Source organism: Zalophus californianus, chromosome 2 (genome assembly GCF_009762305.2).
Source record: "Zalophus californianus isolate mZalCal1 chromosome 2, mZalCal1.pri.v2, whole genome shotgun sequence".
In the NCBI taxonomy this organism is placed as follows: Eukaryota; Metazoa; Chordata; class Mammalia; order Carnivora; family Otariidae; genus Zalophus; species Zalophus californianus.
The window spans coordinates 38,272,772-38,290,392 of NC_045596.1; the positions used below are offsets into that span (position 1 = coordinate 38,272,772).

Consider the following 17,621-nt stretch of genomic DNA (forward strand, 5'->3'; position numbering starts at 1 on the left):
AGGAATAATGCTGCTATAAACATTTGTGTACAAGTTTCCATGTGAACATATATTTTCACTAATCTTGGATATATACCTGAAGGCGGAATTGGTGGGTCACATGGGAATTAACTCTATGTTTAACTTTTCAAGGAACAGCCAAACTACTGTCCCTGGAGGTTACAAAATTTTACATTCCCACCAGAAATATATAAGGGTTTCTATTTCTCCACATCCTCACCAACACTTATTTCTTGTCTTTTGTTTTGTTTTATTTTATTATTATTATTGGAGCCATCCCAGTGTGTGTGAAATGTATTTTATTGTGGTTTTTATTTGTGTTTCTTTAATGTCCAATGTTGTTTCATATCATTTTATGTGCTTGTATTCCATTTGTATACTTTCTTTAGGAAAAAAAAGTCTATTCAAGTTCTTTGCCCCTTTTTTAAAAATCTAGCTTTTGGTTTTTTTGTTTCTGAGTTTTAAGAATTCTTTATTTAGTCAGGATATTAAATCCTGATCAGATAAACAATTTGCAAATATTTTCTCCTGTATGTAGGTTGTCTTTTCACATTTTTGATAATGTTCCTTGAGGAACTACAGTTTTCAATTTTAATGAAGTCCAATTTATTTATTTTTTCATTGTTACTCATGCTTTTGGTGTCCAATCTAAGAATCCACTGCTAGATCTAAGATGGTATTTATCATATGTTTTCTCCTAACAGCTTTACAGTTTTAGATTTTATATTAAAGTTCTGTATCCATTTGTGTTCATTGTTATATCTGGAGTGAGGTAGAAGTCCAACTTAATTCCTTTGAATGTGGTGATCGTCAAGCTGCTGGTATCCTTGCTGAAAATCCCATAAAATGTTAACACATTTGATGAAAGTCAATTCACCATGAATGTTTGATTTTGTTTCTATCCTGATTTTATTCTATTGATCTATATGCCTATCCTTATCACACTACCACACTGTTTTGCTTAATGTAGTAAGTAATGTACTACGTTTTGAAACTGGGAAGTGTGAAGTCACCAACTTTGTCTTTCTTTATCAATATTGTTTTGACAATTCGGAGCCTCTTATAATTCCATATGAATCTGAGGGTTGGCTTTTTCCATTTCTGCCAAAAAAGGCCACTGGACTTTTGACAGGTACCGAATTGAATCTATAGATCTCTTTGGGGATTATTCCCATTTTAATAGTACTGTTTTCTAATCCATGAACATGGGATGTCTTTCCCATTTAATGAGGTATTCAACTAGGTATTCTTTAATTTCTCTCGGCAAAATTTGGTAGTTTTCAGTGGAAATGTTATATAACATGTATTACATGGCAGGCATTGTTATAAAAGTTTTACATATTAATGCCTTCAGAATACTAAAATGGGTTGCTATAGCCTGTAAGATAAAGGTACATTGTATTAGCATGGCTTACAAGGCCGTTCCAATCTAGGCCTCAAACTACAATTCTGTCTAATGTATCTACACTGACACTGAAACAGCTCACTGTCACTGAACACACTAAGTGCTCTCATCCCTTGATGTTATTGCACAATCGACTTTTTAGGCTAGTATTTTTACCCCATCTCATCTGAGAAACTCCCACTCATCCTTCAAGCCTTAAGCCCAATAACTTTAACTGAAGTTACTCATTTAAAATAAAGCTTTTCAGAGGGGAGTTGGGTGGGGGGAGGGGTGAAATAGGTGAAGGGGATTTAGAGGACACTTATGACGATCACTGAGTACTGTAGAGAATTGTTAAGTCACTATATTGTACCCCTGAAACTAATATAACACAGTATGTTGAATACACTGGAATTAAAATAAAAAAAAAAAACTTAAAAGAAAGAGACTTAGCTCAAATGTTAACTAAGCTACTTAATCAGTTCTCTTGTTATCTTGTTAACAACTTGTATGTACCTCTTGTATAACCCATTAATCTGTGTTGCCATTATCTTTTCTGCCTATTCTGTTGCCCTCCGCTATACTTAACTTCTTGAATGTAGGGACTGTATTTTACATGTATTTGAGCTCTAGGGCTTGGTGCAATATACAACAGACCAGATTCTCAATAAAACTCACCTAAATGAATGAGGGTACCAAACACAAAAAGACAATCTGCTTTGCACAAAATGTGCTCAGCCTAGTTCATTCATCTGAAAAGCAGGCATTTCTCTGCATGTTTTTTTTTTTAAGATTTTATTTATTTATGAGAGAGAGTGCGCATGGGGAGGCGGGAACTGAGGGAGAAGCTGAATCCCGCCCCCTGCATGGTTTGAATCAAGAGAATTAGCTTTGTTATTAAACACACTAGTGGTAGTGAATGAGGGGTTTCTTTCTCTTCTTCCCTTTCTCTCTCTAACCTAAAATACAAATATCATCTTTGTCCATCTAAAAACAAAACAAAGCAAAAGAAAAAACCATGGAAAGTCTAGAAATATGGTACTTTTATACTCCAACTCAAAACCTCTAAGAATATTCTCCTTATACTCACATGAAGACAAATGATGGAAAGCAAAATGAAAAGAGGAGCAAAACAGAAAGAAGACTGAATGTATTTCCAGAAGATCTGAAGAGTATTTATATCTCTTATTAATAATGTGGCACTGACTCTGTATTTTGCCTCTCTGAGCCTCAGCTTCCTCATCTATAAGGTGGAGCCAATATGCCCTGCCGCACACACCACAAATTACTGGTGTTGAGTATCGAGAGAGAGAATCCTTTTGAAAGTATGCTTGCTACAAAACATAATGTGCTACACAAGAGAGTGTGTAGCTATTCACTCACCGAACACAGTTCTTGCAGGCACAGATTCTCTGTTAAGCCAGAATGACACTTGGGAGAGAATGACAGTCATGATGCAAGGCAGATATGTCTGAATCACAAAATACCCAATTTTTCTTTTCAAGTGGAAATGAGCTGTCATTACGGTATATTCACCTAGAAGAAAAATTTAAGAAGCTTAAGGAACTGTAATAGTCAATAGTTTGAACATTTTAGAAATGGAACAGATTTCAGAAGAACAGTCCCTGATTTAAGAAAAAAAAAATTATCACATATACAACATGACAAGTATAAGCCTTTAAATGCCTCTTTAACACAGCAAAAATATTTAAAAGAGAATTTTAGTATTACCAAGAAACTTGCACTACATGTCCAAGGTACATTTGTTTTTCTCTCCAGGTCATGCCTACTGACCAAGGAGATAAACGATTCGCAATGCTCTCTGACCATGAATTATCTTACTTGCTCAGATCTCTCATCCCTACTGGTACCAATTTCAAGACTCTGCTTTGATTGTTCTAACTCCCTGGCTTTTTAAAGTGTCAGTCTCTGGCCACATCTCTAAGATTGGGTCAGGCTTTTGGCCCAGATTTTCCACTTTTGACCCTGTCACCAATTCTGAATCTCTCAATGTTGTATGTCGACTCTAATTTACTGCCGTCATTTCTATCCGATCCTAACAGCTACTTTCCATTCTGCTATCTGGGGTTACATCTGCCAGAGGTAAAATCATTAGTTCAACATGGCGGCTTTTTCTTAGATGAGTGTGGCCCTTAGAAAGGGCACCAGCTTTCCCACACAGGCCAGTAGTAATGATCCATAAATCAAGAGTTGAATAGTCACAAATTATCCAGAATAGGAGGAAAAGAATTAGAAAACTAGGAAAACTGTGACACTGTTTGAAGATAAAATTGGCTTGTCTGCAAAGTCACACATTTTTGAATTGACAGTATATTTTAGACCAGTGTTTCTCAAACTTTCTGCAAACCTCCTTGGAATCTTGTTAAAATGCATATCTTGACTTAGTAAGGGGTCAGGTCTGACACTGTAAATATCTTAAAAGCTCCTACAATCTATGCTGCTAGTTCTTGGGCCCCAAGAACAAAACTTTTTAAGCACACTAACATATTTCAGTGACTTCAACCCATCACTTTTCTTAGAAACTAGTTTAAGAATCATTTTACTAACCTGTACTGGATTTAATTGTTTCCTTTCCAATTGATTGGCCCAGCAGATCATACTGATTTAATCTGGAACCATCGGGAGCAACTTGTACTGAATCAGATGCATTATAAGTCCAAATATAAGTGACCTCTGAGGTTGTATATGCATCTGTGGGAAGTCAGAAAAAAAGAAAAAAACTCAAGCACTTTAGCAGGAACCATCAATAAACTGCAATATCAAAGGTTATATATTGCATAGGATCACTATTTATTATAAAAATTGATATTTACAGATCATATTTTGTAGAGTAAAAAATATCTTTGAAATCTGCCATTTTCAATATGAAGAGTGTGAAGTGGACCAAGAGAGAAAATCATGACCATAGAGTGTTTCCATTGCAACTACTTTGAGAAGTGAACAGAAAAGTTCTCTCCGGAGTCTGCAAAAATCACTGGGCCCTGAGATGGTTAAAACGTCCTCCATAGTTCCAAGGTAGTAGATGAAGACATTGTAATACACAGGTTATAAACGCCTAAAGCCCACCTAAATGGTTTATTTGGAAATAGCAATCATTCATGAAATAACATTTATAATTCAAAATGATATCACTCTCTGGACATAAAAAGATTATCATATGAGAATACTGATGAAATGCATTGTATTTATTTTAAGTACTACTTTTGTAGTTCATTTTGTAAGTTTTCCTTCAAAACCTTCACCTAGTTAAGAATTAAATGACTTAGCTATCATGATACAATGCATTCCATAATAAGAATGAGAACTAATTATTGCGGAACATGTAAAATAAATCAGAATGCTATAGTTTCATCAAGATATAAATACTCCTTAAAACATGTTCGTTTTAAAATTAATGCACACAGACTTCACTGGACTATACTTTCACAGCATCCCAGTTATATACTGGCAGGAGACAAAACACATACAGACCAGGTAGAACGTTCTGATTTATCTGGCCAAAGATGTAGAACTTAGCAAAAGTTAGATAATTCTAGCACTGGAGGGCAGGCAGCATATCTTCTCTTAGCCATTCTCTGGCTCTGGTATTTCCTTTATGCCTGTCCCAGTGGGAAACAGCTGACCTCTCCATGTGGGAAGTCTCTCCACAGCTGAATTAACAGGCAATTCTTGCTATATTACTGACCTTTTGAAGAAATTCTATGTACTTTTGCTCATGGGAATGTTTAAAAGTATTAGTTACTCCTGGTTCTTGAGCAAAACTCAACATCACAGTTACATTCTCAATTGAAAGAGAGAAAGGACTAGATGTCTCCAGCAGTATCTCTGCCCCTAGATCTCCAGGACTCTGGAAAGTTCATTTACCGGCCATATACAAGTTTTCTAGTTTGATAATGTTGTTCTGGGGTGGCCCTGCTACTTACCTTGATCCAAGATCTACGGACCAATTTACACTTAAGCATCAGTCACAATAAAGTGAAAGTTTAGGAGTTTGTGTCTTATTTGTTGTGTGGTCTTTTAATGATATACTACAATGTTGTCTGGTTTCTGCATGTTACTACTAAATGTTCATATCAGTGAAATACTGCTTTCATTATACACATATTCACCTATATCCATAATTAAATTATATTCTGTGAAACAATTTTTTAAAATAGGACTCTAAAAATATGTAGATGTGTATCTTTATATATGTGTGTGTGTATATATATATTTTTTAATAGCAGATATATTCCTATAGTTTGCATATGAATGAATTCTAGTTACTCTAAGGTCTAAATTTGTATTAATCTCAATTATTTAATCATTGATGATGTTACTGCTATGATTAAATAAGGGAGATTAGTAATGTGGATACCTAGCAATCCATTTGCACATTATCAAGTGGCTTGTTTTTTTTTTTTCCTATGAATACACGTTAGTAGTTGTGAATATTAATAAATCATGAACTTTTCTTAAGTATAATGATTCCACTTTTTAAATTTGATGTTTATTTTTAAAGATAAAGAAAGTGAAACCCTACAAATGCGGGGACATTTTTAAGAAACTAGTGAGACGGGCGCCTGGGTGGCTCAGTTGGTTAAGCAACTGCCTTCGGCTCAGGTCATGATCCTGGAGTCCCGGGATCAAGTCCCACATCGGGCTCCCTGCTCGGCAGGGAGTCTGCTTATCCCTCGGACCCTCTTCCCTCTCGTGCTATCTCTCATTGTCTCCCTCTCAAATAAATAAATAAAATATTAAAAAAAAATAAAAAAATAAAAAAAAAGAAACTAGTGAGACACTGAGGGGCAGGGACTCTAACTTGTCCATATCTACACTGCTTGCACGTGGCACAGAGCCTGTCACCCAGAAAAAGTTCTCAGTTTGTTTTTGCCAGATTAATCAATAAACTCATAATATTTTAATTATGTTATTTACTTTTATGGAAGTTGGAAATCTGCATAGGAGCCCAAGAAAATGCTAAAGAAGGTGACTGACACTCCCCATGTCTTTTATGAAAAAGCAATTATAGCATTTCATTAGTTAGATAAGAATATGTTTTTTAGATTTTGAGTCTAGTAAGAGAAGACAGAGCAGAAAGTCATGCAGCTTAGAGGCACTCCTGATCTACCAACACACATATAAACCAAGAGACCACTGCAGTGTTTTTCAGTAAAGTATAAAGGAGAGAAAGATAGTTTGTTTTACAAATTTCACTATAAATTCCATCTCTAAATTAAATTTTCATTAAATAATTTAATTCTGTTAAATAACCCATTTTTGAATCATAATCTGCATTAAATATCAAATGCATACTGACTGATTCTTAGTATTTGGTAACCAGAAAAAAAAAATCCCCAAATCATTTTTAATTATTAATTTTCAACCCAAAAGATGATTTACAATTTCTTTTGGACTAATACACAGAATACATCCAGACTCCCTTTTAGGAACTTTTAAATCATGTTAAACAGCAAGAAAATATATGAATATGTGAGGCAAGAGAAATAAAGCAAAACAAAAATGAATTCAAAACTATAAACTTATACAAAAGATGCTTCTTTAAGAACAATGATAAATTTCCAGAAATTCTATCATTTTAGGGAGCTTTTAAGCAAGAGAGGAATAAAAGACCAGAAGAAGACGCCATGGCTGCTTCTGCCAAAATCTGTTGGGCCAACATTTTAAGGCTTGGGTTGGCTTGTTAATCTATTATACCATGCTTAATGTCCATACTTTTTTGTTTTGTTTTTGTTTTTTTGAGAGAGAGAATGAATGAGGGGGAGGGGGCAGGGAGAGAGAGAGAGAATCTCAAGCAGGCTCCACGCTCTGTGAGGAGCCCTGAGGTAGAGCTTGATCTCAAGGCCTGGAGATCATGACCTGAGCTGAAATCAAGAGTCAGACACTTAACCTACTGTGCCACTCAGGTGGTCCTTAAAGTCCATACAACACGTATCAACCACTTACTACTGGCAAGGATAAATAAAAGAATATACAAATCAAATTGTTTATTCAATGTGTCGGAAAATAAACATGAAGAAAATGAAATAAAAAGCAATTACTTAGAGAATGCCTAACAATAAACTTTGCATGTTGTCTATATCACTTCTAGATACAGAAAGTCACGCATGCAGTATCTCATTGCTCTATAGATACACTACAAGGGATTTTTAAATTTTATTTAAAATATTTTCAGGCATATTTATTTCATATTCAGAATTAAGACATCACATCATTTATATTTGGTGCCTTAATGGCACTAACTTGTCCAATGAAAAATCCCTTTCCTTTTTATACCATTACTGCAGTTTGAATAAGTCCTTTCATTGGTTATCAAGGCTTTTCAATTTTCTCTTTAATGCCATTTATGTGATGCAAATGAGTTTTTCTCTGTTGCATCTGCTGTAGTTTTTTCCGTATCATGTTTACGTCATATAACATGACTGACTATGTTAAATAATTTTGGGGAAAATGCCAGTATTGAAGTCATGGTTCCCATGACAATAAAAGAAGGTTTTGTAGTTAAACAAAGAAGAGATTCTCAAAGAAAATTGAGAGCTCACACCTTTTGTAAGAATGAACAGAACCAACAAGACTGAACTTCTCATTCCACAAAACTATGGTCATCAAAATAATTAGAGGAGTTTGCATTCATCTTAGCCATCATTCTTATTTTCTTTCACTTGATACCAGTCTGTGGGGTGAAGGCACCTATTCAATCATACATATTTTTAACCAGGTGAGGGAACTGCATTTCTGTTCAAGTGAATGAAAAGCCAAAAGGTGCCCCGAATGGATAGAGATGGGGATACCAGAAAGAGCAAGGTTTCTGTAAAGGTCAGGTGATGGGACAAGCTAACACCAGAGAGAAGCTGCTGTAGCTCTGTCCATGAATTTACTGTGAACCTGCCCTAAGTGTGGGCCTACGGAGATGATTTGACCTCCCCTCTTTTCAATTATTCCAGGAGAGTGAATGCTTCTGCTTGACATATAAGATATAACCTCAGTGACCTAGAGAATGGCCAAATGCACAGAGCCTTTTCTGAAATATTTTATGTAAGCAGAAGAGGCCTGCACATAGCTGTCCAGTTACATCATCTCCTTAAAATTTATTTTAGAAGATTAAAAAAAAAAGTCCTTCCGTTAGTTGGAAAGTAGGAAGATAATCGCACAGAGCCAGCTTCTGTGCCTGCCATTTGCAACAGGTTGATTACTACCCTAATAAACAATACCACCTATCCTTTACAGTTCATTCTTGGTTACAAAAAAAAAATGTATTTTGCATTTTTAAGATGCTAGCCTTGGAAAAGAAGGTAAATGACATGGTCTTGACCTTCACAAGAGCTCCTGGACTACCTTTCCCCATGTATAAAAACACATGATGTTCTTTATTAGCAGTAAAGTTAAGTGATAATTTAAACATCATGATTAAAATATAATGATATCTGAGAGTGCGATAGGGCTAGCCAATTAGTTCCTTGAGGGAAATCAGCAAGTCTTTTAGTTCAATATCTTTTTTGGGGGCAAATATTAAGCATTCCATAATATTAGAAGAAACTACACAGGTAAGCAATGCTGCTGATTATCCCTTGATTTTACAGACCCAAAATATGTAACTTCACCCCCATACTTACAGCTGCCAAATTTCAGAGGACATGAATGAGCATCCATAGGAAAATCCTCCAAGTGCATTGGACATTCGGCTTGAACCGTAAGCCTAAAAGCAAAAATTTCACTCTTTAAGTAAATTGATAAGTCAAGATAAATCACTCCTTACTGTTCTCAACAGCATCAGGGATGAGGTAGGACCTTCATTGTAACACTGTATTAGGCTAATTCACATTTAAATGTGTTTGTTCTTTCATATTTAGGTGATCCTTCAGAAGACAGTAGCATATGAAAAATTGAGCTCAAATAACAATATTTATTTACAAATATACTTAACATTTGGAACTCTGGTTTGTTAAGAAGAGGTTTTTTTTTTATTAAGAAGTAAAGAAGTTATATACGCATTTTTGAAGGGCTATTTTCACATTAACATTCACTATTAACATTCGAAATCCTAGAGAAAAAAAAAACTCTATCATGAAAGAATGCTATTTTTCTCCCTCATGTCATCAGCAACCATATAGGAAAATTGATATAAGAATTCGATACTAGCTCACAGGAACTCCCTCCAAAAATATGTCAACTGTGAATGAGTATCACATACTGTATGCAGGTACATGGATTTAAATATAGAAGTAGATATAGATAATATATAGATGTGCCTCTTAGAAATATCTGCTTGAAACTAGATTATTGACTAAATTATGGACACAAGTTACATATTGTTAAATAAATATTTTTTTCTGTATCTATAAGATCACATTAAAGAATAATCATAGCAAAAAAAAGATTAATCATAGCAAACTTGTTATAAAGACAGTCATAATTATTCCATTTCACCCACAGGTAAAATGGATAGAAATGGTATTAAATTGAACTTATAGAAGACTCTTATGATGAGCAAAACAAATGTGGCCAAAAATTTAATTATAACTTATATAATTCTAAGGCAGTATGTAAGTAGAACTCCATGCAATATTTTCCAAAACTGTGTTCTCTGCCAACATTTTGTTTAAAGCCAAAATTTCCATCATTGTCTTAATCCACAGGAATATTCAAAGTGTAAAACCAACAGGGATACTGCATCTGTATTGTAAGATTCAGAGAGGGAGGCAAAGAATAGCTAGCTCTTTTATTTTAGGCAATTTCATTTAGTAATGAGTCCTTAAGAGTTTTTTCTTTAAAGATCAAGATTGTATTTTTGCCCCTTCTTAAATAACTTACACAACTGAAACCCACCACCTAACATTTCATATGAAATAATAACACATAAAATGTCTAGAACACATGTCTAATCTATATTTAATGCTGACAGAAGCTACCCATGCTTTAAAGCCTTTATTAAGCATTTAAATTTTAGATTACACATCACTTTATTAGATTTGTGATTTTTTCTTATATAAGTAACTTATTTTTTAAAAATTTTTTATTGTTACGTTAATCACCATACATTACATCATTAGCTTTTGATGTAGTGTTCCATGATTCCTTGTTTGCGTATAACACCCAGTGCTCCACGCAGAACGTGCCCTCCTCAATACCCATCACCAGGCTAACCATCCCCCCACCCTCCTCCCCTCTAGAACCCTCAGTTTCTCAGAGTCCATCGTCTCTCATGGTTCGTCTCCCCCTCTGATTTCCCCTCTTCATATATACATACATATATATATATATAAGTAACTTATTTTAAAAGCTTAATTCATGAGAAGAGTTAAATGGAATAGCTGCTACACTATATAAATATACAATCAACAACTGTATAGTTCTTTAATTTTTAAAAAATATTTAATTAATTAATTTATTTATTTGAGAGAGAGAGAGAGAGAGAGAGCATGAGTGGGGGAGAGGCAGAGGGAGAGGGACAAGCAGACTCCCCACCAAGCTGGGAGCTTGACACTGGGCTCCATCCCAGGACCCCAAGATCATGACCTGAGCCAAAGTCAGATGCCTAACCAACTGAGCCACCCAGGTGCCCTTCTTTAGATAATTTTTTAAAGGTTCAATCATATGAAATTTATGCTACATACTATTTCACTTATGAAATGGCAATTTATATTGTTCAATCTAATATATATGCTTTGGTACTTGTAAATCTTATTAAATAAAAACTACCTCCTTAAAAAAAGTTTTTTTTTCTTTAGATTAACTTTTTATAAGGAGGATCAAAATATTAAGTAAAACCTTGCTTAAATCACTCAAAATTTTGATGGCATATCTGATGAAATATTAAAAATAAAATTACATGATGGTATAAAGGACATTTTAAATCATGATATTCAAGCTGTACTTAATTAAAATAGTAGCATGAAAAAGAAATAGCCAAAAACAATCAATTCTTAATAGTTACGGCAATGCTTAAGTTTTAACACTAAGATGAGAATCAATCTCATAAACACTATTTTTTTTTTTTGAGAGAGAGAGAGCGTATGTGTGCACGAATTTGCATGAGTTGGGGGGGAGGGGCAGAGGGGGAGAGAGAGAGAGAGAGAGAAAATCTTAAGCAGGCTCCACACCCAGCACAAAGCCCAACATGGGGCTGAATCTCGAGGCCCTGAGATCATGACCTGAGCAGAAATCAGGAGTCACATGCTTGACTGACTGAGTCACTCAGGCGCCCCTATTTTATCATATTTTAATATCCAGGGATTTACAAAGCATGCTATGGGTACCTCAATAATAATCTGTTATAAAAATGTTCAATTTGTGTTAATACTTGACAGCTAGGTTGGCTGGTTGTTTAATACATGGATTTCTCAGTATTTAAATGCAACATATCAAACCTGAAAACATACCTCATTGTGTATAGCAGAGTCCCATCATCCTGGATTCGAAGAAGCTTATTTGGCATTGTCATATTATGAGCTACTGATTTTTTCCCATTGTGAAAGAAGGTATCAGGAGTCCAGATTTTGCTAGCCATTAAATTGTTAAGTCGAAGAATGTTCATAGGACCTTTAAATTTTAACCGTTCATCTTTCCATTTTTGTCGGAAGAAAACATCAATTGTATATTCCTGAAATATAAAACAGAATTCTTTGGAAAATAATAAATGTTTCAAATACAAGGTCACTATAAAATTCCAACAAAAATAATAATAAAAATAGTTTAAAAAGAGAGATTACTGAGAGAAATTTTGAAAGATTATTTATCAAGAAAGGTTGTCACTTACAATGAGATTAGCATGTGTGTTTACACAGTTAGCTACATATTATAAAAAGAAAAGAATAAATCTACTTTACTCTGGCTTCTTTCAATTGAACAAGGTCTTAAACTGCTTTCCTGTATCCTATAACTTACAAGGGGAGCATGCTTGGGAGCAGGGTCTTGGTTGTTGTTCTAAGTAGTTTATCTCAAGAAAGAGTAAGCAGGCAGCCTTCTCAGTAGCCAAAAAAAAAGAAGGAAAAAAGAAACAACTATTAAACATACTGTCAAATCTGTATGAGTCATCATCTGCTGTTCCCAAAGTAACTACAAAATATATTTCTTTTTCAATCCTAAAAAATGGTGAGATACCGTATTGCTAGCAAGACAGTATTAGGGAATGATAATTTCAGTAGAGTTTATTTTATTAAATTAGTTGTAATAAAAATACTTAGACAAGTTAGTGTAATACTTGAAATACAAATATTTTGCAAATAAATGCCCTCAGGTTAAAAAGTACTTTCAACTATTCATACAGATAAGCTAGGGTCCATTCCCCTCTTACCACCGTCCAACACTTTAGGGTAGCAGCTTAATCAATCAATGTCTCTTTCTCACCCTTTCTTTCTCATTCCCCTGCTCCCCGCCTTCCTGTCTCTCTCTCTCTCTCTTTCTCTCTCTCTCTGTCTTAGAAGAGAATGTATACATTTTATTTTTTATTTTTTATTTTTTTAGATTTTATTTATTTTTTTGAGAGAGAGACAATGAGAGACAGAGAGCACAAGAGGGAAGAGGGTCAGAGGGAGAAGCAGACTCCCCGCTGAGCAGGGAGCCTGATATGGGACTCGATCCCGGGACTCCAGGATCATGACCTGAGCTGAAGGCAGTCGCTTAACCAACTGAGCCACTCAGGCGCCCAGAATGTATACATTTTAGACAAGAGGTACAATTCACAATTGTGATTAATACTGACAATCTATTAGATATTAAAATTTTTGTCAATGTGTGTTTGTGCACTCACATGATAGAGGACCAAAATATTCAATTACACACCTGAGAATGGAAATTCAGAAACTTTCCTTTGAGCCCAAAGCCACAGTCATCACCTTTGAAATAAACACCGTAGCAAATGGCAATTTCATTCAACTAAAATTATGCGTATAAAAAAGGACAAATTAAAAAGGCCATATACTTATGAAAATATCAAATTATTTGTACAAACTTTAAGTAAACGATTCCAGTGATCTCTCAAAAAGTGAATAGATGAAGAGAATAACTATCAGCCATAAGCCATGACATATGAACAGGAAATAAGCAATGGTTCGGGGCTGTGTCCCTGATCCTTAGGAGACAATTTCATGATTGAATTGACACACTCTCAGTGGTTTAGTCCTATTTTAAAATGTTTAATTCCTTATAGATATAACACAGTTTTTAAAAAAACATCTAGATTAAGAGAAGAGTCTTCTAAGTTTTTATGCAAGTGTTTCTTTCCAACTATGGTTTCTTCAAATCCAAGCCTAATCTGAATCCATGAGACATTTATTTCTCCAGGAAAATTGAATGCATTTTACAACTTTTGATAAAACATCAAACTCAAATGTTCCATTTCTATAAAATTATGATAGGTTTTATCTGTTTCAGAAGCTGTTGCTAAGGCAATCATTTCCTGCAGACTTACCCCATAGGAGATATGCAAGGTTTATAAACCGGAAGTTTCAGGCGAGATCTTTTGAAAAAGTGTTTTCAGGAACCCTGTTTCTGAGCATCCATGGTGTCCTGAGTGTGTCTGTCAACCTATTGAGAATGATCTGTGCCTTTTTCTCCCCCATCCACTCCAACCAGGCACTCACGTTGTGTTGTAAGCAATTTGAACAATCTCCACTTCTTACCATTTCTCACCTAAAGCAAGTTTCCTACCTACCTGAGTCAGGAACTACTCACAACCACACTCCCAGTCCTTCAAACATCCAGAAAATACATAGCCAGATGTCTGTGTATCTGCATTACTCGTAAAGCCTTCTATTACTATAAGATACCATGCTGCAATTGTATGTTTGTTCCTCTGCCTCCAGACAAGCTTGCAAATCTTCACAAAACGACGCACCATGGCTTTCATTTGTGTATTATCTTAGATAGTTTCCAGACATGTATGAGAGTATAAAGATTATCATAAACATCTTGGAACCATTGCCAGTAGAAATGCCATCACAAATATTACTGAAGCCTTCTCTCTCATTTATTCCTCCTCAATCACATTCCCTTAACTCTCCGGGAAAATAATTACCTTGGATTTGGTGTTTATCATTCCTGTACATGTGCTTAAATATTTATCACATAAATATATGTGTTTCTAGATCACATTTTCAACATTTATGTAAATGGTATCACATAGTGTGTATACTTTCCTGACCCTGACTTTTTAGTTACATTATTACAATTCATTCATGGCAATCTATCTAGTACTTTGATTCATCTTCATTGCTACATAGTATTATCTTTTAAGAATATTTCACAATATTCGTCCTTTTTCTATGTTCTTGATTTTTTTTTTCTACTTCCAATCTGTCACTATAGCAAGCAATACTGCTATAAGCATTATTATACTACACTTTAGGGCAAAGACCTAAGAGTTACTCTAAACCAGAGCAAACTTTCTCCGTAAGGGGTCAATTAGTAAACACTGTGGGCTTTACAGGTCGTATGGTATCACAACCACCCAACTTTGCTACTGTAGTGTGAAAGCCTTCACTGATGATACATAAATGAATCAGAGTGGCTGTATTCCCATAAGTCTTTGTTTATAAAAATAGATAACTGATAGGATTTGGCCCATGGACCACGGTATGCCACCACTGCTCTAGAGTAAATCTTCAAGTGGGATTACCGGAATGTATTATACATACAGCCTCAACATAACAAGATATTTTCAAATTGAAATCCTAGAGGTCTATACACATGAACTCTCTTGTTTCTCTACAGCTTGATATAAACAGAATATTTCATTTTAGCCATTATGATTAGTGTGACATGGCTGATATTGCTACCGTTTGGATTTCTCTATTGACTAGTGAAATTTAGCACATTTTCATATATTTATTAAACACTCTACTTTTTTATGAAGAGTCTGTTTATTTCATGTACTCAGTTTCCTTTTAGGTTGTCTTTTTCTTATTGAGTTATAGAAATTATTTACATTTTTTACACATAAATATTTTATTAAATATACTACTCAGTAAGAATTATAATAAAGATTATAAAGGCATGCAAATATCATAAATATATCCCTGTACATTTCTTCTAAAGATGTAAAAGTTCTGCTTTTTAACATTTAGGTCATGGAATTATTATGTATTACATGAGATAAAGACTCAAGATTATTTTTTTTTGTTTTCAAATGGAAAAACAACTTTCTAGTACCATTTATTGACTGATTCGTCTTTCTCCACAGATTTGTAATGGCATTTCTCTCATGAATATAGTGTCCATATAGGTATGGACATGTTTCTGAGATTTCTCTTCTTTTCTGTTGTTTATATATCCCTGCATTAATTCCAAAGCCACGATTACTACAGCTATATAATAAGCATAATTAATAGTATTTTCAGGATTATTCAGTCAAAGACAATTTTTAATTCCCATTATGACTTTTCTTTTTCTTTATGTAGGAGATACCGTGAAGTGTTTTTGTATTTCCAAATATGTTGGTTTCCTTAATTATATTTTTGTCATTGATGTTTACTTTTACTGCATTTTAATAAGAGACTATGTTCTGAAGATACCATTTCCAATTTATTAAAAACATCTTTGGAAATAATAGTAATTCAGTCCATTGACATTTAACGTGATCACTAATATATCGGACATATCCCCAGGCTATATTGTTTTTAGCAGTGACAATTAAAATTATGAAGATAGAAGGGATCACTTGTATAGATGTGTCATGATTAACTTATGAAAATAAAGAAGAAAAAACTCTAGAAAATTTTTTAAAAAATGAACCACTGAAGAACACAAATACACACACACACAGAATAGCAGGAAAGAAAAATACCAAACTAAGAAAAAAGAAAATTTAAGGAGCATGTAGTATTTCAAGTCATCATTTGTGTAATGTCTGTTAATGTCCCATTGGCCAAAGCAAGTCACATGGCTGAATTTAGTGACAAGTATTATAGCAAGTCACCCCACTCTCAGTGGAAGGGCATTATAAAGTTAAATGGAAAAAGATGTGGATATAAAAAGGGGTAAAGAATGGGGGCCATGACTGCAACCTATCACACTAGCCCTCGTAAGAGAAAATTAAAGATTTTTGTGAATGAATAGTTTGAGAACATCTGAAACTTTACTTCATCATGTGACTCTAATGAAAGTTACATGGGTCTAACATCAGGGAAACAGGTTGGTTTTAAGTCAGTAAATATAACTGTAATCAACTGTATTGTACCTAAATGAAGAGAAAGACTGCGAGCACAAACAGGATATTCAGCTTAGAGCAGTGGTTTACAAAGTGGGGTATGTACATCCTTTTAGCTGTAAGAAGAAAATATAGAATCTTTATCTTTAAATAGAATTGTCATCTAAATATAAGAAGTAAGTGAAGCTTTGCCAATAGATAATATAAAGAATGATATTGGCGGAGTGCCTGGGTGGCTCAGTCATTAAGTGTCTGCTTTCAGCTCAGCTCATGATCCCAGGGTCCTGGGATGGAGTCCCGCATCGGGCTCCCTGCTCAGCGGGAAGCCTGCTTCTCCCTCTCCCACTCCCCCTGTTTGTGTTCCCTCTCTCACTGTGTCTCTCTCTGTCAAATAAATAAATAAGATCTTTAAAAAAAAAAGAATGATATTGGCTCTCTCACTCTGCCCATAAGTCAATGCTGGTCATATAGGTAAGCCATTCTATGGGAAGAGAAGACACAACAGGAATGGTCAAGTGATGTCTCCTCCATTTGCTCTCAGTGTTTCGTGATTTGGAATCAGGTGAATTTTCAAGTTACAGTATTTAGTTTTGATTAAACTAACTCTAACACAAATAGACAAATGGCTTCAAAAGATCATTGTTCGACGACAGCACAGAATGAAGACAACACTCATCATTACGCAAGTGCAAGTGGATGACAGCAAACAAGGAATATCAGTTCTATGCCTAACATGAGGTCTTCGTTAGCCACATAACGAATGGTGAACTAATCAAGTCTAAAAAGAAATCTGCAAAGCAAATTTATAATTATCAATGAGGCTATTTAAAATATGAGTTTATAACCACTGTTTCTTAATGATGTCATTCATCTTAAGCACATATTGTACCTTGAAATACTGCTTACTGTGGCATAAGGCCATTGCAACAGCAAGTTGTTTTAAAAACTAAACATTCAGAACATGACGAGAAGCATCTAGAATTGGTGAATGAGTTTTTAAAAATTAGCATGATGGTTCAGTAACCAATAGCCGATGATGCATTTCCTAAATTTGAATTTATATATCTTTTT

At 34.6% G+C, this 17,621-nt stretch overlaps 1 protein-coding gene across 8 annotated transcripts in view; it reads right to left on the minus strand.

Moving 5' to 3' along the window:
* The window catches only part of GABRA2 (gamma-aminobutyric acid type A receptor subunit alpha2), a 125,332-nt gene that overhangs the window by 45,740 nt on the left and 61,971 nt on the right, over nucleotides 1–17,621 (minus strand). For all 8 annotated transcript variants that reach the window (XR_003520899.2, XM_035726253.1, XM_027599562.2 and 5 more), the window contains 4 exons: nucleotides 11,785–12,005; nucleotides 9,019–9,101; nucleotides 3,953–4,096; nucleotides 2,768–2,920 (listed from right to left, as the gene is read on the minus strand). Coding sequence is in view for 7 of the 8 variants with exons in the window: in XM_035726253.1 (XP_035582146.1) it covers nucleotides 2,768–2,920; nucleotides 3,953–4,096; nucleotides 9,019–9,101; nucleotides 11,785–12,005 (601 nt within the window). In the remaining variant the exon portion in view is untranslated. The remainder of the gene's footprint in view (nucleotides 1–2,767; nucleotides 2,921–3,952; nucleotides 4,097–9,018; nucleotides 9,102–11,784; nucleotides 12,006–17,621) is intronic.